We start from the raw sequence: 23,347 nt of genomic DNA on the forward strand, positions 1-23,347 counted from the left end.
AGTGCCGCCTGAGGGATCAAAGGTCCGTAATATCATCACTTACTTGCAGTGATTTCTCCAGAATCTCTGAACCGTTTGATGATATTGCGGACCATAGATGGTGAAATCCCTAAATTCCTTGCAATAGCTGGTTGAGGAATGTTGTTCTTAAACTGTTGGATAATTTGCTTACGCATTTGTTCACAAGGTGGTGACCCTCGCCCCATCCTTGTTTTTGAATGACTGAGCAATTCATGGAAGCTGCTTTTATACCCAATCATGGCATCCACCTGTTCCCAATTAGCCTATTCACCTGTGGGATGTTCTAAATAGGTGTCTGATGAGCATTCTTCAACTTTCTCGGTCTTTTTTGCCACTTGTGCCAGCTTTTTTTAAAACATGTTGCATGAATCAAATTCAAAGTGAGATCATTTTTGCAAAAAATAAAGTTTTCCAGTTCGAACGTAAGTATCTTTTCTTTGCAGTCTATTCAATTGAATATAGATTGAAAAGTAGAGATGTTCGATAATTTCGGACTGCTGATATTACCGGCCGATAAATGCTTTAAAATGTAATATAGGAAATTATCGGTATCGGTTTCAGAAAGAAAATGTATGAGTTTTTAAAACGCCGCTGTAGGGAGTGGTACACGGACGTAGGGAGAAGTACAGAGCGCCAATAAACCTTAAAGGCACTGCCTTAGCGTGCTGGCCCAATCACATAATATCTATGGCTTATCACACACACAAGTGAATGCAAGGCATACTTGGTCAACAGCCATACAGGTCACACTGAGGGTGGCCGTATAAACAATTTTAACACTGTTACAAATATGCGCCACACTGTGAACCCACACCAAACAAGAATGACAAACACATTTCGGGAGAACATCCGCACCGTAACACAACATAAACACAACAGAGCGAATACCCAGAATCCCTTGCAGCACTAACTATCCCCCCGCTCAACCTCCTCATGCTATGTCAGGGAGAGCATGTCCCAAATTCCAAGCTGCTGTTTTGAGGCATGTTAAAAAATATGATTCACTTTGTGACTTCAATAATAAATATGGCAGTGCCATGTTGGCATTTTTTTTTCCATAACTTGAGGTGATTTATTTTGGAAAACCTCGTTACATTGTTTAATGCATCCAGCGGGGCATCACAACAAAATTAAGCATAGTAATGTGTGAATCCCACGACTGTATATATCAGTATCGGTTGATATCGGAATCGGTAATTAAGAATTGGACAATATCGGAATATCGGATATCGGCAAAAAAGCCATTATCGGACATCTGTATTGAAAAGGATTTGCGAATCATTGTATTCTGTTTTTATTTACCATTTACACAACGTGACGACTTCTCTGGTTTTGGGTTTTGTACTTAAATGGCGAAAAAACAAAAACTGTACTATTTATCTACTGTAATAATACTTCTCCAGTAAGCATTATGTATCTAATGGACATACCTCCACCTATCACTCACTCATGTCTAAGGACTGAGGACAGGCTCATTACCTGTGACAGAGACTTCCTGAGGGAGTTGATCTGCGCTGATGGGTCGGACTGGTCCTGGTCTGATAGAATCTGTTTGATCTTTTCTTTCTCGATGGCCACTGTGTTGAAGGCCGACTTGAGCAGAGTGTGGACTGCACACAGATAGAATAAAGCGGGAACATGATGACCATTCACGCAGCATGATTATTTTGCCTTGGCCGCCTTGGCTCGGGTTCGTGAACGAAGTGTAGGGTTTATCAAACATATTACATAACATTTAAACACCTGTATATGATACTTAGTGATTCACTGAGACGATATTAGTGACCACAGTGATTTAACGACTGGAAGATATTTTCCATCTAAAAAAAAACGGTTCCAAAACTAACATCAGAGGAATTGATTAACACATTGGCGTTGCAGGATGTGAAATGATGTTTTGGGAGTTAGAGTCTCTGGCTGTATTATGTAATGGAGCACTGCCTGCCAGTCAACTACAGCTGCACGCCATCACACATGTGACACCCCTCACTGTCCACCTCTTCCTGCTTGCCCACATAAGCCCCCCATGTGCGTTCTCTAAGGCTCGGTGCCAACTCAGCATTCACATGCACGCTCCAAATCAAGACTTACGCCCGAAATCTTACATTCTGAGAGCATTGTGTAGTCAGTGGGGTCAAAGGAAAAAAATAAAGTCAACATATTTGCTGACTGAGCAAACCAAACACTGCATCATAAAGTAGTAGTAAAGTGAAGTGAATTATATTTATATAGCGCTTTTCTCTAGTGACTCAAAGCGCTTTACATAGTGAAACCCAATATCTAAGTTACATTTAAAGCAGTGTGGGTGGCACTGGGAGCAGGTGGGTAAAGTGTCTTGCCCAAGGACACAACGGCAGTGACTAGGATGGCGGAAGCAGGAATCGAACCTGCAACCCTCAAGTTGCTGGCACGGCTGCTCTACCAACCGAGCTATACCGCCCCACAGTAGATTAGTAGTAGATTTACCATAAAATGTACCGTATTTCCTTGAATTGCCGCCGGGTATATAGTATGCACCTGCCTAGAATTACTACCGGGTCAAACTTTTTTCGCAAAATGATTAGCGCAAGCTTAGCATTACCGCCGGCTCAGGATTAACGCCGGGTCAAACTTGTTTCGCAAAATATTATTTTTATTAGCTCACGACTAGAATTTCCGCCGGGTCAAACTCGTCACGTCACAAGTGACACTTCACCTGTCATCATTTTCAAAATGGAGGAGGCTGATTTCAATCATTTGAAATCGCATAAAGGGAAGAAGATTAAGAGCTATTCAGTAGGATTTAAGGTCCAAGCTATTGAATATGCTAAAAAGAACAGTAAGCAGCTATGTTTTATTAATATACCGTAGCTGCGTGTGTCAAATATGAGTCATTAAATGACTCCCGCCTCCTGGTGGTAGAGGGCGCTAGTGATCCTTCTTGCGACTACTCGGCTGCAGAAGAAGTGACAACAAGCAGCAAGAGTGAGCAGCGATCCTTTATTTTTTCCTCTCGCTTGCACTTTTAACATGGAGGATTACATATCTAAAATAAAACAGTTTTCTAAACTGGACTTTCAATCGAAGCAGGAGGTAATAAAGAAGATCTTCATCGAGACACAGACTTATAAAAGTGAAGAAACATAAGGAAGACTTCTATAAACAAGTTATCGATGCTTTTGATCAGAAGGAGCTGCGCATGGACTTCATTTATAAGTAAAAGTAAGACCATAATAATGTTTTTTTTAATTAAATGTGATTTTCATGATGGTATCCTTACATGACACTCAAATTTATAAGCACAGGCCAAAATTTACCGCATGCCTTTGGTAAACGCCGGAGTGAGAAGAGGTTTTAAATAAATGAACGCCCCGGCGGATATTCAAGGAAATACGGTATCCCAGACAATTCTTATGTTTGCTAATATTCCTATTTAGACATTTTTGCAGAGCTCGTGCAAACTCCCCAGTACAGTAATGATCAGACAACATTGAATTGCGTATATCAGTGTTTTTCAACCTTTTCTAAACCAAGGCACATTTTTTTCAATGAAAACATCTCGAGGCACACCACGAGTAGAAAAAAATTGAAAAATGAAACTCAGCAGCCGATATTGACGATAAAAAGTTGTTCTCGCAATTGTTGGATATGACTTTAAAGCAGGGGTCAGCAACCTTTTTGAAAGCAAGAACTACTTCTTGGGTACTGATTAATGCCAAGGGCTACCAGTTTGATACACACTTCAATAAACTGCTAGAAATAGCCAATTTGCTCAATTTACCTTTGATAAATAAATATATATATATATATATATATATATATATATATATATATATATATATAAGTAAAAGGGCATTTCTGTCTGTCATTCCGTCTTACATTATTTTTCCTTTTATGGAAGGTTTTTTGTACAGAATAAATGATGAAAAAAACACTTAGTTGAACAATTTAAAAGAGGAGAAAACTGGAAAAAAATGAAAATTTAATTTTGAAACATAGTTTATCTTTAATTTCGACTCTTTAAAATTCAAAATTCAACCAAAAAAAAGAAGAGAAAAACTAGCTAATTCGAATCTTTTTGAAAAAATAAAAAAAAATAATTTATGGAACATCATCAGTAATTTTTCTTCATTAAGATTAATTTCAGAATTTTGATGACATGTTTTAAATAGGTTAAAATCCAATCTGCATTTTGTTAGAATATATAACAAATTGGACCAAGCTATATTTCTAACAAAGACGAATCATTATTTCTTCTAGATTTTCCAAAACAAACATTTTAAAAGAAATTCAAAAGACTTTGAAATAAGATTTAAATTTGATTCTAAAGATTTTCTAGATTTGCCAGAATATATATTTTTTAATTTTATTTATAATAAGTTTGAAGAAATATTTCACAAATATTATTCGTCAAAAAAGCAAAAGCTAAAATGAAGAATTCAATTAAAATGTATTTATTATTCTTTACAATAAAAAAAATAAATTTACTTGAACATTGATTTAAATTTTCAGGAAAGAAGAGGAAGGAAATTAAAAGGTAAAAAGGTATATGTGTTTGAAAATCCAAAAATCACTTTTAAGGTTGTATTTTTTATCTAAAGTTGTCTTTCAGAAAGTTATAAGAAGCAAAATAAAAAAAGAAATGAATTTATTCAAACAAGTGAAGACCAAGTCTTTAAAATATTTTCTTGGCTTTTCAAATTCTATTTGAGTTTTGTCTCTCTTAGAATTAATAATGTTGACCAGCTTGCAAGTAAATAAATAAAATTTAAAAAATAGAGGCAGCTCACTGGTAAGTGCTGCTGTTTGAGCTATTTTTAGAACAGGCCAGCGGGCGACTCATCTGGTCCTTACGGGCGACCTGGTGCCCCTTGTTGGTAACCTCTGCTTTAAAGCATAACCCCTAGAGGGGGGGGGGTTGCCCACATCTGAGGTCCTCTCCAAGGTTTCTCATAGTCAGCATTGTCACTGGCGTCCCACTGGATGTGAATTCTCCCTGCCCACTGGGTGTGAGTTTTCCTTGCCCTTTTGTGGGTTCTTCCGAGGATGTTGTAGTCGTAATGATTTGTGCAGTCCTTTGAGACATTTGTGATTTGGGGCTATATAAATAAACATTGATTGATTGATTGATTGAACCAAGCATTGATCACTATAGCTCTTGTCTCAAAGTAGGTGTACTGTCACCACCTGTCACAATTTTTTGGTGTTTTCATGTGTGTAGTGTTTTAGTTCTTGTCCTGCGCGCCTATTTTGTTGTTGATTGTCATGTCATGTACAGATGTACTTTGTGGACACCGTCTGCTGCTCTACACGCTGTAAGTCTTTGCTGTCGTCCAGCAATCTGTTTTTGTTTACTTTGCAGCCAGTTCAGTTTTTGCTTTGTTTTGCATAGCCATACCTAAGCTTCGATGCCTTTTGTTTATTTTTGGTTTAAGCATTACATACCTTTTTGCCTGCACGCTGCCTCCCGCTGTCGTCTGCATATTGTGATCCCGACAAACCATGTCCCCGACATCTACAAAGCAATTCGCTACCTGCTGCCACCTACTGATATGGAAGAGTATTACACGGTTACTCTGCCAATCTCTAGACAGCACAGACACTCAACAACGGCACATTTGCGGATTATAATTACTGGTTTGCAAAAAATATTTTTAACCCACTTAGGTGAAATTACATAATCTCCCACGGCACACCAGACAATATATCACGGTACACTAGTGTGCCGCGGCACAGTGGTTGAAAAACACTGATGTACATGAACTCCTCATCTCGATTTCGTTTAATCTTTGACCATGCCGGAGAAGAAATGCACATATACCCATTTGATCCTGGCTGTTCAAGCCTACGGTCTGCCTACCTTTTTGGGCAATGGTGCAGAATTCCTCCTGCAGTTTAGTGTAGTCACTGGAACACTCTACACTGTCTGTCAGCCTGGAGACGGGAGCTTGAAAGTCCCCCAACTCGGCGCAGAGGTTAGGGTTGGATGAGTGGAGGCGGACAGGAGACATGCTGGATGAGAGCGGGACCTGGAGAAACATGACAAGGGTTAATTAACCATGAAGCACAATCATGCTGAGAGCCTCAAAATGCCCTGAAAGTTATTCGATGAAAAAATACTACAACAGAAATGTATAAAATGAACGTATATAATTCTAAACACCTTTGCAAATTGCGCAAACACTGGTCTTATGGCCGTTTATGCTCCCATTTGTTCATTTAACAATTGTTTCTATAAAGTCCCTTTGCACAGCAGTAGTTAGCATTCAGTGGATAAAAAGCATGCTAGCGCATTCCAAATGTTTCAGCAGCACAGATTAATGTGCTAAGCAAAATAGGAATGTATTAGCAAGGATGGGGGAAACAAATCATATGCACCAGTAAATTGGTGGGAAACCTGGGAAAATGAACACAAAACTGATTATGGTATTTTCAGCACTATAAGGCGCACCTAAAAACCTAAAATGTTCTCAAAAGCTGACAGTGCGCCTTATAATCCGGTGCGCCTTATATATGGACCAATATTGAGCCACAACAGGTCTCACAACTACGGTAAGCAGCCGCCCATTTCATTCTCCCCCTTAGGAGAAGAAGCGCGCGGTGCATGCTGGGATATATGACCGCGCCAGGTGTGCTGTTTTCATTTCCATTCGTGTGTTTATGTAAAGACCCCAAAATGGCTCCTATTGAGAGACATGATTTCAAGAAAGCAGGAATTGTCACTGAACTGCTAGACAACAGCAGCGACACTCGAAATAGTGCAAAACAATGACAATATATCAATAACTTAATGTTGCTCAAACGTTATTGTCACACAACACAACACATAAAATAAACATGTAAAGCTCACTCTCATCCACGAATCCCTCAAATTCTTCTTCTTCAGTGTCCGAATTAAACATGCCACAAGAGGTCTCGCAACTACGGTAAGTAGCCGCCAACCGTATTTTCCCACGTAGAAGAAGAAGTGCGCGGTGCATGCTGGGATATATGACTGAGGGAGGCGTGCTGTTTCTCTGCAGACTTTAAAGTCAAGGCGATCAGTCACACAGTAGAAGACGGGAATAGAGCAGCAGCGAGAGAATTGAACATTAACAGCAGCGACACTGACTCCTTTAATGACGACTTCGACGAGACGGAGCCGGGCATGTTGGATGCCGTATTCGCCCAACTGTTTGATTCCAACACTGAAGAAGAAGAATTTAAAGGGATTCGTGGATGAAGAAAAACTTAATGAAGTGAGCTTTACATGTTTACTTTGTGTGTTGTGTTGTGTGACATTATTGTTTGAGCAACGTTGAGTTATTGATATATTATTGCTTTGCACTATTTCCAGTGTTACTATAATGTGATTGCACTAACCTTTGATTTACCCTAACAGTATCAGACTGTTTTTTACGTGTTTATTGAATCCGGGGAAATAATCAGATTCCAGAAAACACAGAGTGAGATGTTCTACCTCTTGTGCGAAACACAAATGCATAAAATGACTTAACACATTAAATGACGAGTAAAACATTTACAAACACAACAACCAACTTCTAAAACATTAAAACCGACTCCAAAACACATAAAATGACTCCGAAGAGATGCACAGTGACATCTAAAACGTAAATTACTCCTACAGCACATAACAATACTCCTAAAACTCATAATAAGACTCCTAAAACACATTAAGACTCCTAAAACACGTAAAAAACTCATAAAACGCGTAAAAAAATACTCCTAAAAAGACTCCTAAAACAAATTTAAAAACAGATCCTAAACACGTAAAAAACTCATAAAACACGTAAAAATACTCCTAAAAACATGTAAAAAGACTCCTAAAACAAATTTAAAAACAGAATGAGGTGTTTGCATCCTTTGTGAGCAGATACACTTGCTGGCCCTGTAGGTGAACAGTGAATGGAAGACCTGAAGGATCAAATAATTTCCGGGTGCGCATCATCAGTAGTGTTGCTCTGGGTCGCTGGGTGTTTCGGCCTTTAACACTATACACCCTCTCCAGAGGCGGCCAGCTACAGGATGATAATAAAACAGCTGTTTATTCATTTTGGGAGTGAACGGAGTTGTCAGAACGCTGGTTTGTAATCTAATCATAAAGTTTGACTGACCTATCTGACTATTTTGTTGACATTCCAGCGACAGGATGATAATAAAACAGCTGTTTATTCATTTTGGGAGTGAACGGAGTTGTCAGAACGCTGGTTTGTAATCTAATCATAAAGTTTGACTGACCTATCTGACTATTTTGTTGACATTCCCTTTAGCGCAGCTCCATCTAAAGGATGCATAACGTAACCCTAGCCTCTACTGTAGCATCTATTCAATGCACCTTATAATGCGGTGCGCCTTATATATCAACAAAGTTTTAAAATAGGCCATTCATTGAAGGTACGCCTTATAACCCGGTGCGCCTTGTAGTGCGGAAAATACGGTATATCAAATAGTTGAAAGTGTGAAATAGAAGGTTCTCTGTATTGTCATAAGTCATTGTCCTTACAGTTGTTTGACATTCACTTCAATTAGGCCTCAGTAAAAATCCAAAGTGGTACCTGAAGCTGGAATTTTGCATCTTTGCCGACACTTTTTGTCCTCCATCTTCTGTTCAAGCGCTTTTCTTTCTTTGACAATTCTACACAAGCAGTCTATGCAGCATCAAAACATCCAAGAGGTGGTTGATTAGACAGGACACTTACACAAAAGCAAACATTAACCTACAGATTGACGGTTGTGAAGTTGCAGAAAAGAATCAGACAAATAAGCAGCAAACAAAATTCAGAGTCATATGCAATGACTGTTGCAAGCAGTTATGGTGGATGTAAGCATGTCTGAATCCTGGCCGTCAGAGTACATCATTGGAGATCTGACACTTTCTTAGTGTCCGTTTTAGACTATGTAAGACTCCTGAGCCCGTCCATGAATATTTAATACTGTTTGGTAAAGACACAGATAGCATACTATATATTTGAAACAACATTGCAAATGACGACAAACCCCGTTTCCATATGAGTTGGGAAATTGTGTTAGATGTAAATATAAACAGAATACAATGATTTGCAAATCCTTTTCAAGCCATATTCTCCAATTTCGTTGTTCTTTGAACCTGTTCATTGCAATAATGACAATAAAACTCTATTCTATTCATATTCAATTGAATGCACTACAAAGAAAAGATATTTGATGTTCAAACTCATAAATTAATTTTTTTTTTGTAAATAATAATTAACTTAGATTTTCATGGCTGCAACACCTGCCAAAGTAGTTGGGAAAGGGCATGTTCACCACTGTGTTACATCACCTTTTCTTTTAACAACACTCAATAAATGTTTGGGAACTGAAGAAACTAATTATTGAAGCTTTGAAAGTGGAATTCTTTCCCATTCTTGTTTTATGTAGAGCTTCAGTCCTTCAACAGTCCGGGGTCTCCGCTGTCCTATTTTACGCTTCATAATGCGCCACACATTTTCCATGGGAGACAGGTCTGGACTGCAAGCGGGCAAGGAAAGTAACCGCACTCTTTTACTATGAAACCACGCTGTTGTAACACGTGGCTTGGCATTGTCTTGCTGAAATAAGCAGGGGCGTCCATGATAACGTTGCTTGGATGACAACATATGTTGCTCCAAAACCTGTATGGACCATTCAGCATTAATGGTGCCTTCACAGATGTGTAAGTTACCCATGCCTTGGGCACTAATGCACCCCCATACCATCACAGATGCTGGCTTTTGAACTTTGCCCCTATAACAATCCGGATGGTTATTTTCCTCTTTGTTCTGGAGGACACCACTTTCACAGTTTCCAAATATAATTTGAAATGTGGACTCATCAGACCACAGAACACATTTCCACTTAGCATCAGTCCATCTTAGGTGAGCTCGGGCCCAGCCAAGACGGTGGCGTTTCAGGATTTTGTTGATAAATGGGTTTTGCTTTGCATAGCAGAGTTTTAACTTGCACTTACAGATGTAGCGACCAACTGTAGTTACTGACAGTGGTTTTATGAAGTGTTCCTGAGCCCATGTGGTGATATCCTTTACACACTGATGTCGGTTTTTAATGCAGTACCGCCTGACTGATCAAAAGTCCGTAATATCATGGCTTACGTGCAGTGATTTCTCCAGATTCTCTAAATTTTTGGATGATTTTACGGCCCGTAGATGGTAAAATCCCTAAATTCCTTGCAATAGCTCGTTGAGAAATGTTGTTCTTAAACTGTTCGACAATTTGCTTACAAAGTGGTGACCCTCGCCCCATCCTCGTTTGTGAATTACTTAGCATTTAATGGAAGCTGCTTTTATTTATACCCAATCATGGCACCCACCTGTTCCCAATTAGCCTGCACACCTGTGGGATGTTCCATATAAGTGTTTGATGAGCATTCCTCAACTTTATCAGTATTTATTGCCACCTTTCCCAACTTCTTTGTCACGTGTTGCTGGCATCAAATTCCAAAGTTAATGATTATTTGCTAGAAAAAATGTTTATCAGTTTGAACATCAAATATGTTGTCTTTGTAGCATATTCAACTGAATATGGCTTGAAAAGGATTTGCAAATCATTGTATTCTGTTTATATTTACATCTAACACAATTTACAAACTCATATGGAAACAGGGTTTGTATTTAAAACAACATTGCAAAGGACTAGATGCTCCTCACTGGATTCCTACACATTTGGGAATGTGTGAGTGTGTAGATGTGTGTGCCAATGTGTTCCACCTGCATATCTGCAAAGTTGGGAGCTGACTGTGTCCTTTGTAGAATCTCCAGACTGTGCAACAAGCCACTCAGCTCGGTTAGGTTGGACTGGCAACGCGCGAGATCTGAAACGATGTTGTTAATATTGAATGTTATGATTATGATGAGAGTAGATCATTGCTGGAGCCACAGCATGAGAGTAATTGCAAGGCGGCGTAGAGGAAAACAACACACACCTTCTGCACATTTGTCCATCTCCTCCGATTCCTGCAGCCAGGCAGCCACTTTGCTCTGACCGTTACTGTAGGAACCTGGCAGGCTGCTGTTGGTGGGGACTGCTGGTTGCCATGGCAAACTACTGGGTTTAGCCTGCTATGGGGTGACACAAGTGGACACAAATGAGCTGGTGTGCGTATGTATGCAGTGAGATGAAAACAAGCAAGAAAAATTCCAAATCTATTTTTGGATCGCCAACACATACAGTAGCTAGTACAGTATATTGATGGAGGATTCTGCACAGGTGATACCAAGCAATGCCAATGCCAACTTCAGTCTTGTCAAGAAGAACTAAGATTTACATCTCCGCTTTGTTTCCTTCAATAACTATTTTGTTTGTGAAATTAGATGCCGTCGTAAGTAATACATCCATTTGAATGACAAAGCGTGTCAATGTTTGTGTAAAAAAGGTCTGCTGTCCAAACTTCTTTAATGATGAGAGAATGGTGAATGACTCATTTATGGAATATGGCAGGATAAATAAAGTTATGTTAAGGCATGGGTGCCAAACTCTGGCCCGCCGTGTAATTTGATTTGGCCCTTGAGGCAATATCTAATTAACAATACAGCTGGCCCGCCGTTATTACACAGCAGTGGTGCCGCTAGAGATTTTGGGCCCCATGAAAAGAATCTTTACAGGGCCCCCAACACATAATTTCATATAATTTCATCATCATTTGGGGCCTCTCTGGGCCCCCCTCCATCATGGGCCCCTAGAATCCGTCTCCTTTACCCACCCTTTTCGGCGCCCCTGGCTGTAACACCGCAATTTCTCACAATTGCCAATCCTCCCGAAGTTCAGTGCCCCTCCCGAAAATCTCTCAAGCAAGCATTCTCCCGATTTCCACCCGGACAACAATATTGAGGGCATGCCTTCAAGGCACTGCCTTTAGCATTCTCTACAACCTGTCATCACGTCCGCATTTCCTCCATACAAACAGCGTGCAGGCCCACTCGCATAGTATATGCGGCTATTACACACACATTAGTGAACGCTAGGCATACTTGGTCAACAGCCATACAGGTCACACTGAGGGTGGCCGTATAAACAACTTTAACACTGTTACAAATATGCGCCACACTGTGAACTCACACCAAACAAGAATGACAAACACATTTCGGGAGAACATCTGCACTGTAACATAACATAAACACAACAGAACAAATACCCAAAATCCCTTGCACCACTAACTATTTCGGGACGCAACAATATATTTTGATATTTACCTCAGAAGGCTGCAAATAGAAGAGGCATCAAATTTGTATTTAAATTTTATTTGATATGCCATTGATATTTTTTAATTATTATTATTATTATTTGAAACTCGATTTTGCATGTCACTATAAAGTTATATAAGCCTTGCTTGTTCAATATTCAATGCAAAACTTGTTTGGGTCCTTATTAAAAGCTTAATTTGTTCAACCTTGGCCCGCGGCCTTGTTCACTTTTAAATTTTGGCCCACTCTGTATTTGAGTTTGACACCCCTGTGTTAAGGAATGTAGTGTTTCCCTTCTCTTAAAGGGGTCATATTATATGTTTTGTATACATTTAAAAACTTCCTTGTGGTCTAATTGTGGTGCTTTGGTCAAAATTTTACTTAGATGTTGTTTTACAGACCATTTTCAAGCCACTTTTTCACTATCGTGTGAACATTTTATAATTTTATTTCTGTGCCAAGCCCCCTTTGACTGCATCTCCTGTTCACCCGTCAACCATGTTGTAGTTTTAGTATTTCCATATTGAGTCTACTGACAGATATAAATTGGAACTAAGCACTACTTGTTATTAAAAGTGGCCACACTTCACAATATCATGTTGGACCCGCTCGACATCCATTGCTTTTGGTCTCCTCTAGAGTGGGGTGAGTTTTTCCTTGCCCTTATGTGAGCTCTGTACCCCGGATGTCGTTGTGGCTTTTGCAGCCCCTTGAGACACTTGTGATTTAGGGCTATATAAATAAACATTGATTCATTGATGTACATATACGAGCCAATATGCCCCACAACAACAGGATAGAGAAAAAGAAAGAATTTAAACAACAGCTGAACAAAGTTGTCAGTCTCGCGCAAAACTCTTGGAGTAAACACCCATAATGTATGGAGATGTACACTGAGGAAAAAACACGTCACAATCGGTTTGTTTGGAAAGAGGCTAAAGTGTTTTATTAATATCTATTCCACACCTCTATGGATGGAATTTACATTTTTAGGCGTTACAGTACATCCAAAAATAATTCACAGCGCTTCCCTTTTTCCACATCTATAATTATGTTACAGCCTTATTCCAAAATGGAATCATTTAATTTTTGTCCTTAAAATTTGACAGACAAAACCTCATAATGACAATGTGAAAAGGATTTTGGATTTTTTTCGTGCAAATTGTTTAATACTAAAAAACATGTACATAAATATTCACATACTTTGTTGATGCATCTTTGGCAACAATCACAGCCTCGAGTCTTTTTGAATACCCTGCCACAAGCTTGGCACACCAATCTTTGGGCAGTGTCGCCAGGTTTTTCCTCAAGCTACATCAGATTGGATGGGAAGCGTTGGTTTTCATCCAGGATGTCTCTGTATATTGCTGCATTCATCTTAGTCTAGTCAGGGGGGTGACCAAGAACCCGATGGTCACGATGTCAGAGATACAGCATTCCTCTGTGGAGAGAGAAAAACCTTCCAGAAGGACAACCATCTTTGCAGCAATCCACCAACCAGGCCTTATAGTGGCCAGATGGAAGCCATTTCTCAGTAAAAGGTTTGCCAAAATGCACCGGAAAGACTCTCAGTCCATGAGAAACCAAATTCTCTGGTCTGATGAGGCACAGATTTAACTCTATGGCGTGAATGCCAGGCGTCATGTTTAGAAGAAACCAGGCACAGCTCATCACCAGGCCAATACTATCCCGACAGTGACACATACTGCTGACAGCATCATGCTGTGGGGATGGTTTTCAGCAGCAGGAACGGGAAGACTAGTCAGGATAGTAGGAAAGATGAATGCAGCAATGTACAGAGACATAATGGACAAAAAACAATGTTTCCCATCCAATCTGAGAGGTGAAGCTGCCCAAAGATAGGTGTGCCAAGCTTATGGCATCGTATTATAAAAGACTGCAATTGTTACCAAAGGTGCATCAACAAATACATGTGTTTTTTTTGTTTGTTTGTTTTTTTAATACATTTGCCCCCCCAAAATATTAAATATTAAATTCACATTATTATTATGGTGTATTATCCGCATAATTTTTAAGACAAAAATGAATGTATTCCATTTTAGAATAAGGCTGTAACAACAAAATGTGAAAAAAGTGAGGCGCTTTGAATACTTTTCTGGTGTATTGTATGGGGACCCCAAATTCACAAAAACAGGTGCCAACAGGTAAGAAAAGTTAGTTTTCCATAATATGATCCCTTAAAGGCAGGTATTTTTGTTTGTTGAGAAGTTACTAAGTTAATTTTCCACTAAAGTCTTCAGTTTATAAAAACATTCCTGACTCTTCGGGAAGTCTCTAGGCAATTCTTCAGGGGAAAAATAATCGGCTGCTTTTGGCAGCTATCTCACTGATCACCTTTAATGGTCTACTTTAGACAGACTGTCACAACTCCCTTCCCCTAGAAAACGATCTCCTTCATTGGAAATAGTCGCCAGTCTAGACCATTTTCATTTATCAAGCAAACATTTAAATTTTTTATAGACAAGACCTTTGAGTGCTTTATCCTAATGCTCAGGATTCATTTTACATGTCGAGTCAACATTTCAGCCATAGACCGTTATAAGCCACACATTCACAGTCATTCAGTTGATCAATGTTGAACGACCACGGTGACCTTTTTAAAAAGAAGCAGACAATTTACTATAGGGGTAAGACATTGTAACAAAGCAGAAGAATTCTCCTAAGAATACAGTATGTCACAAGTAATGTACCTTAACCTCATGTCCGACACCTGAAGCAGCTTGGGCAGACTCTGCAACAGCCGATGGAGGAAATGTCCTCATGGAAGCATCGCGAGGAGAACGCACAATCTCGTTCTGTCGGTAGAGGCGGTGATATCGCAACTTGGACACCCAAGCATCAAAGATATCTTGGGATTTAACCTGATGGCATGAAGTAAATAGTGCTTTGAACTCAGTCATCCGCTTGACAGTTCTGTCAATCCTCAAATAACATCATTGACTCTCCCTGTTGGCGTTACCTTGAGGTGATAGATATGCTCCTCTGTGTCCAGGTCAATGCGCCGGGCCTTCTTTTTGATAGACATCACCGAGAGGCCAACATCAATGCTGCCATGCAGTTTGCCTTTCTGAATCTGAATCACAATGATAGATTGGTATTTGACGACTTAATTGTATCTGTTACTTCTCATCTATTTTCAATGACTAGGGATGCATGTAGCTGATACCATGAACATACTAACAATTAGCCAAAGACCATCCAGCAATACATAATAAAATGTTTTTCTTAATACAGATACAGTACTTACATTTTTGCTCTGGTCATACCAATTGTGTTTTAGTAAAACAGATACTTTTCTACTTATATTCTCGTCATCCTTTTCCTTTCAACATTACAATTAGAGTCTTCATTACCTATTGATTAATCGGACAACTACTCAAAGAAGGCGCAATCATTTGGTGGGTTTAATTTCAACCCGTGTAACACAAAAAGCTACCAAGCTAAGCACATTGAACGCTTGCTGCAAACATTCCGGCTGACTCATTGTTGCCAGGCTGGCCTGCATCTTTCCTCCGGGGGGGTTGAGTCGGGGTTACTTACATCAATCGGGGACTTGGAGTACTTCAGGATCCCATTGTCCAAAACGAAAAAGCGCTACAGAGGAAAAAACAACAACAATGTGGTTATTATGGATCCCAAGAGAGAGGTTCTGTGTTTGTGACTGCATTTGTTTGAATTTAGATGTGTTGCTCTCAAAATGACACATATGCATGCTGGATTTGTGCAGTGCTTCGGGACTTATTTTGACTTGTCTACAATGAAAATAACAGTTAAACAGATAGTGAAGAGTAGCCAAATAAATATCCAGTTTGTTTAGTGCAGGGGTGTCCAAACCACGGCCTGTCGGCTAAGTGTGGCCCGCAGGCGTCCGAGAGATGGCACGAGTACAGTCAACAATTTGACAGCGAGTGGTGTATCCATATTATGTGTATACCGGTATATATATATTCGGTGGTCTGATTGCTGCCATTGTGTTGCCATCTGGTGGCCAGCCAACAAAAGTCATTCTGCCATTAATTATATTTTCAAGTAATCAAAGTAGAGCAATTCATTATTTCACCTAATCCAAACAACCTTCCCTAGTCACAGTGCAGAAAAAAATAATTCAACAAACATGGTCACACATAACACAACCTGCTCATTGAAATGTGTGGATATTCTAAAAAAAAAAACAATTCCGTCATTCACACTCGCATTCATTCACTGGGGCCAATTTAGTGTTGCCAATCAGCCTATCCCCGGGTCCATGTCTTTGGAGGTGGGATAAAGCCGGAGTAACCGGAGGGAACTCACGGGAGAGAACATGCAAAATCCGCACAGAAAGATCCCGAGCCCACGATCGAACCCAGGACCTTCTGTGTTGGCCCTGCGATGAAGTGGCGACTTGTCCAGGGTGTACCCCGCCTTCCGCCCGTGTGCAGCTGGGAAAGGCTGCAGCACCACCCGCAATCCCATAAGGGACAAGCGGTAAAAAATGGATGGATGGATGTAAAATCAACATTAAAAAAATCAAATCTACACCTATTACAAGGGAATATGGAAAAAATGCAAAACACTCTCCTTACTTATCCATGTTTGCTGCATTTTAGCTGCTTGATATTTCTGATTGATTAAAAAACCTTAGGGAGGTTATGGAAGTAAACAAGGAAGGAGTTGAACATTCACATACTCCTAATAACTAATTGTAATAATAATAATGATTAATTATACATCCATTATAATATTATATATATGTGTATATATGTATATATATATATATATATATATATATATATATATATATATATATATATATATTAATTAGATTATCCAGAGAATAGTGCTAGTAACCGTGGTAGAGTGCAATATATGTATGTGTGGGGAAAAAAATCACAAGACTACTTCATCTCTACCGAACTGTTTCATGAGGGGTTCCCTCAAACCTCCTGATGATTGAGGGAACCCCTCATGAAACAGTTCTGTAGAGATGAAGTAGTCTTGTGATTTTTTTCCCACACACATATATATATATATATATACATACTGTATATTGGCCGGGGATGCGACTTATACTCAGGAGCGACTTATGTGTGAAATTAATAACACATTACCGTAAAATATCAAATAATATCATTTAGCTCATTCACGTAAGAGACTAGACGTATAAGATTTCATCGGATTTAGCGTATAGCATGTTCTATATGTTATAGTTATTTGAATGACTCTTACCATAATATGTTAGGTCAACATAGCAGTTGCTTATTTATGCCTCATATAACCTACACTTATGCAGCCTGTTGTTCACTATTATTTATTTAATTTAAATTTCCTTTCAAATGTCTATTCTTGGTCTTGGGTTTTACCTAATACATTTCCCCAAAAAATGCAACCTATACTCCAGTGCGACTTATATATGTTTTTTTCCTTCTTTATTTTTTGCATTTTCGGCAGGTGCGACTTATACTCCGGAGCGACTTATACTCCGTTTCGGCCCCCAGCCAATTTTGTAAGCCCAATGTGGTCCCCCGGTCAAAATGTTTGGACACCCCTGGTTTTGTGCAACAGCCCTAATGTTTTCGACTGCAGACTTTTATCTGTTACTACTGCCGACTAAAAGCTACCTTGTGCCAGCCTTTAAGGGGCCATTTCCGCTTCTTCAGCATAAATCCCTCATGTTTATCTGGCCTCTGGATGCTGCTTTGACCGATTTTCAGTCCCTCGATGATTTCCCAGCTGTCTGTCTCCTGAAGTAGAACAAAACGATACAGTGTCAGAACTAATCAGCTGATCCCTCTTGAAAGAAAATAGACAATGGAAATGCACATTTAACAAAAAACTATCTAGCCCTCATCCTAATGGAGGAAACCCTGCACAGGTTTCTCTTGCACAATGTTTGTGTTGCTCCTGACACATGCCTCCTTTCCCTCTGAGTATTTCCCCTCCATTAGCTTCTTCCTGACTATGCTTTTCTTGCCTTTAGTGGGTCTGTAAATCAAAGTGACGTCTGTGGAGCAAAGGGATAGCAGGGTCACATGGGGACAGGTAGTACCCCACATAGCCCACAAAGGAAAGCGCCACAGTCAAAGGTCTTCTCAGTTGTTTGGGCTCATCTTTAATTGTGAATACATATTGATGATTATAAAATGTGCAAAAGGATTTCATAATTTACTGTTGAATCAGCAGTAATGTGTGATGACTCTTGTGCTGAGTGTGGTGTGACCTTCAGGGTGTATGTTTGCCGCCTGGCCTCGGTCTGCAAGGCACTTAACAAAAGAAGACAACAGCTTGTTTAATCAAACGACCAGCTGAACAGATCTGCTTCGTAATGAGGTCATATGTCTTCTCTGACCACTCCTTTGCCTCCTGTCAGTGGGGATGTGGAGGCACAACTCCACTAGCAAAAAGTACATGGTCATTGAAAGCAATGGCAAGTTGTATTGTAAAAAGGAAGTGGTTGCCTCATACTATAAAGTCATTATAATATCTACTGTTTGATGAGTTATGAAATGATCAATACGTAAATGCCTTACAGCCTCTGACATTAGGATGCACCCTGATAATGACAGAAATTGAATAGTGGCCAAAAGACTACATGTAGTACCTAAATGGTTGAGGGTTTGCCGAAAGGTTGTAAGGAGCCCAGCGAGGCTTTGAGAAGGTTCTCCAGAGATGGGTTGGATGACTATAGATCATGTGATAGACAGATGAGTGGTAATACTGAAGAGTCTGGCTCTTTGAAATTGCGGTCAGGTTCAATGCCGTGTAACACAGGTGCCAACTACAGAGTATGGAGGGATGTATATAATGTATGTTTATTCAGGGGATTGTTTCACCTATAGTCCTAAAATTGTTTACAAAGTCACAGGAATAATCTTTGTTCTTTGACACTAAAACCACACATAATTTGATTTCCTGTACCCTGCATATTGGTTGCATATTGTTTTTAATGCAGAATAAACAAAATTGTAGTCAAATTTTAAACCCAATTTGCATAATTGTCCTTGATGCATGTGCATGTGATCCTTCCTTCTAGATCAGGAGTCGGGAACCTTTTTGGCTGAGAGAGCCATGAAAGCCAAATATTTCAAAATGTATTTCCGTGAGAGCCATATCATATTTTTTAACACTGAATACAACTAAATCCGTGCATTTTTAAGTAAGACCAACATTTTTAGAGTATAATAAGTCTCTTATTCTTTTTAATAACATTGTTATTCTGAAGTTATCCAATAATAAATCAAATGTCATGTCTGTTGATCATGTTTTTGTTTGGCCATGTGCTGTTTGTCTTTTGGACTCTTTAAGTTCCTGTTTTTTTCCACTCCCTTGTCTGGTTTCCTTGGTTACTCATTTTGTCCACCTGTCTCTGGTGGACAAAATGCCCGCTCACCTGCTTCCCGAGCACTAATCAGAGGCAGTATTTAAGCTCGTCTTTGCCAGTCAGTCGCCCTGGCGTCAATGTGATCTTTTCTTACTCTGTGCTGACTTGTTTCATGCCTTGCCATAGTTTCGTGCTTCATGCCATGCCAAGTAAGTTTAGTTTGATTTATGTTCATAGTCTGTTTATGCGTTAGCTTTCTTCCTTAGCCCAAGTTAAGCCTCCGCTGTGAGCGATTTTTGTTTGTATCTTTTTTTAGTTTAAATTAAGTCATGTTTTTACCTAAATGCCATCTCCCGAGTAGTCCGTCTGCCTTCCTGGGAGACCGACTCCGCAGCAAGCTGCGACCCCCCCCCATCATGACATAAAATACTCCTTACCATTAATGCGACTTTTTGAACAGGTGCGGTAGGAAACGGATGGATGGATTTAAATGCATGAGAATGTTTTATATTTTGAACGTTATTTTTAGCACTGTGAATTCCAGCGGAATTATTCATAATTATTGTGTTAAGCAATGTCAGCTAAGATTTATCTGAGAGCCAGATGTAGTCATCAAAAGAGCCACATCTGGCTCTAGAGCCATAGGTTCCCTACCCCTCTTCTAGATGTATGTTAAGAAGCAGAGTTGTAACAACAAGCTACATACGCAGACATTACAATGTTTTATGAACCAGGGCAAACAAGTAGCGTCAAAGTTATTTGTGGTGGGCCGCCACAAATAAATGAATGTATGAGAATCAGAGCCTTTGGAAATATCTGTGGTGAGTTTACAGGTACATGTTTTAATGTGCTTGTGTGGATATTCTCCAGATACTCTGGTTTCCTGCCGCGTCACAAAAGCATGCATGTAAGGCCAACTACATACTCTAAATCAGTGCTTGTCACCCTTTTTGACCTCAGGGCCTAACATTTCCAGTATAGATGGTCCTAGTGCCCACTCAAATGTTAAAACTGAATAGTAATCTTACTCTTCATTTTAGACATATCCAATATTATCTAACCTACTTTCAGTTTAATATGATAAACCTTATTCAAGGATATAAAAGCATGTGTTAATCACAGACATTAATTAATAATAAAAAAAATACTAATCAAATAAACGGCTGCCTGACCAGGGCTCAGAAAATGTGCAGAGACTCCTCCCACCCCCACCAAGGACTGTTTTCACTGCTGGACTCTAGAAAGAGGTTCCGCAACCTCCAGGTTCTGTAACAGCTTCTTCCCTCAGTCCTTAAGACTCTTGAACGCATCATAATAATCCCCTCAATTTCCCTCAAAAATGGATTAACGGGCTGGAATAAAAAGACAATATAACATACATGCATAAACCTGCATGCATATGCTAAAGTGCAATATATTTATCCGTACCTTATATCTGCACCTTATTGATTTTTTATCCTGCACTTCCACGAGCTAATGCAACAAAATTTAGTTCTTATCTTTACTGTAAAGTTCAGATTTGAATGACAATAAAAAGGAAATCTAGTCCAGTTTAGTCTAGTCAAAAGAAGGAACTCATCCAAACTGATGAAAATACATTTACATACAATTACGCAGAGCTAAAATAACATCTGACTAAATTAATAACAGTAGTAATAATACATACATTTACATACAATTACGCAGAGCTAAAATAACATCTGACTAAATTAATAACAATAGTAATAATACATACTTTTCTGAATAAGCTGTCGAAAAAATGTAAGTGCAAATGAAAGGACAGCTTCACCACATTCTTTATAATTTTTGCGTTTAAGAAACCTCTATGACTTTAGCTTTTATATTTGTAATGTTTGTTTGGAATCGTCATTACTATTACGAGTGATGGAAAAGTGTGTTACAACTGAATACCAGTGCGGCACATACGGACCACAGCTGAGAAACGGATATTTTTTGGCGGCCCCAAAGGGGGTGCTCGAGGCCCCAAAATGGGCCCCCAGCCTGATGATTAAGACACAATGCTCTACATCATGGGTGTCAAACTCTGGCCCGCGGGCCATGTAATTTATTTTGGCCCTTGAGACAATATTAAATTAACATTAGAGCTGGCCCGCCGGTATTATACAGCGGCGGTGCATTCACCGCTAATTCTAATACTTGCCAACCCTCACGAACCCCCCCCCCCCCAAAAATCTACCGGGACAACCGTTCTCTCGAATTTCTCCTGATTTCCACTCGGACAACATTATCGCTGGCGTGCCTTAAAGGTACTGCTTTTAGCGTCTTCTACAACCTGTTGTCATGTCCGCTTTTCCGCCATACAATCAGCGTGCCGGCCCAGTCTCGTAATATATGCGGATTCTACACACACACACACAAGTGAATGCAATGCATACTTGGTCAACAGTCATACAGGTCACACTGAGGGTGGCCTTATAAACAACTTTAACACTGTTACAAATATGCACCACACTGGGAACCCACACCAAACAAGTATGACGAACACATTTAGGGAGAACATTCGCACTGTAACACAACATCAAAACAACGGAACAAATACCCAGATCCCTTGCAGCACTAACTCTTCCAGGACACTACAATATACACCCCCGCCCCCAACAAACCTCGATTTTGCATGTCACTATAAAGTTATATAAGCCTTGCTTGTTCAATATTCAATGCAAAACTTGTTTGGGTCCTTATTAAAGGTTAAATTGTTCAACTTTGGCCCGCGGCTTTGTTCAGTTTACAATTTTGGCCCACTCTGTATTTGAGTTTGACACTCCTGCTCTACATTGTCCATATGTGTGAAGGTAGCTGCTCAAACTGCTACACGTTTTAAAAAAATGAATGGATGACTCCATAAATAGTCTACTTATCCAGTCTGGCAAGTCCCAACCTGCAGACATACGCTGCATCAAATCACATTTTATTCATGCAGTGAATCAAACTATTACACTAACACTTTCACATAGCAAGGCCAAACACTCCCCCCAGACACGTTAGGCTAAATCAGCGCTATAAATATCAGTACAGTACCCCACTTGTGATGACTTCTACTGCCCACATCTGGTTCTACAATGCACATAAGGTAGGGCTGCATAACTCCTTGAATTTCAATCACGATCACAATTTTGGCTGCCACGATTAAATGAGGGAGATTGTCGGCAAAATTAACATTAAAAAGCAGGCTCCGCTGCATAGCAAATCAAGCACTTTTACAACCCACGTCTGCAGAAAAGCATCAGCGGCTCCTCCTGAAGCCGCCTCCAACCCCAGAGGCCATTGTGTATTGGTACGGAGCTCCATGACAATAACAAACTTTTCCTTAGTTGTTGCAGCCGGGCACCTCATTTCCCTTCCGTGGACTTATTGTCCCCTTAAATAATAAGGACATGTGTGGACACCTGCACAATTTGCTGTTTTGCTTGTTTCTCGGGAGTCCCACTAGCAGGACTGAAGGCCAGCCATCGTGTTAAATAGAGTCTGGAGACACTTTTCAGTCGAGCGCAAACATCGGCGATACATTCTTCCCACTGGAATTCATGCACCCTCTGCTTCCAGGCAATGCGGAAATGTGATTGCACATTAAATGACTCTCATATGAGAGTTCAATCTTCTTGCCAAATAACAATATTTGTAGGGATGTGCCAGTGGATTTTTCGATAATGAAAGATTTTTCTGAAAAAGTACTTTATCGGCCATTGCAGGTTAAGGCTTGTTTGTTAATGGCGATCACAAACGTAGTTCCTCTCTGGCTGACAAGCTGCTAGCAACTAATTAATTACGTGTCTCCCTACTCAATGTGAAGCCGCTCCCCTAAACTAAT

The 23,347-nt window shown here is 39.7% G+C and overlaps 2 protein-coding genes across 9 annotated transcripts in view; one reads left to right on the forward strand and one right to left on the reverse strand.

Annotated features, from left to right (window-relative positions):
• Nucleotides 1-23,347, reverse strand: part of osbpl6 (oxysterol binding protein-like 6) — an 86,111-nt gene that overhangs the window by 39,078 nt on the left and 23,686 nt on the right. For 4 of the 8 annotated variants that reach the window (XM_061880166.1, XM_061880165.1, XM_061880163.1 and 1 more), the window contains exons 3-11: nucleotides 17,819-17,941; nucleotides 15,759-15,812; nucleotides 15,178-15,291; nucleotides 14,909-15,079; nucleotides 10,940-11,075; nucleotides 10,725-10,828; nucleotides 8,556-8,648; nucleotides 5,861-6,029; nucleotides 1,501-1,631 (exon numbers count right to left, since the gene is read on the reverse strand). In XM_061880166.1, coding sequence (XP_061736150.1) covers nucleotides 1,501-1,631; nucleotides 5,861-6,029; nucleotides 8,556-8,648; nucleotides 10,725-10,828; nucleotides 10,940-11,075; nucleotides 14,909-15,079; nucleotides 15,178-15,291; nucleotides 15,759-15,812; nucleotides 17,819-17,941 — 1,095 coding nt within the window. The remainder of the gene's footprint in view (nucleotides 1-1,500; nucleotides 1,632-5,860; nucleotides 6,030-8,555; nucleotides 8,649-10,724; nucleotides 10,829-10,939; nucleotides 11,076-14,908; nucleotides 15,080-15,177; nucleotides 15,292-15,758; nucleotides 15,813-17,818; nucleotides 17,942-23,347) is intronic. The other 4 variants (XM_061880164.1, XM_061880167.1, XM_061880170.1 and 1 more) reach the window with 3 other exon arrangements.
• LOC133538493 (oxysterol-binding protein-related protein 6-like) overlaps nucleotides 1-23,347 on the forward strand; it is a 54,858-nt gene that overhangs the window by 7,640 nt on the left and 23,871 nt on the right. The gene's annotated exons all lie outside the window — the stretch shown is intronic.

The sequence above is a fragment of the Nerophis ophidion genome, linkage group LG19 (assembly GCF_033978795.1).
Source record: "Nerophis ophidion isolate RoL-2023_Sa linkage group LG19, RoL_Noph_v1.0, whole genome shotgun sequence".
Lineage (NCBI taxonomy): Eukaryota > Metazoa > Chordata > Actinopteri > Syngnathiformes > Syngnathidae > Nerophis > Nerophis ophidion.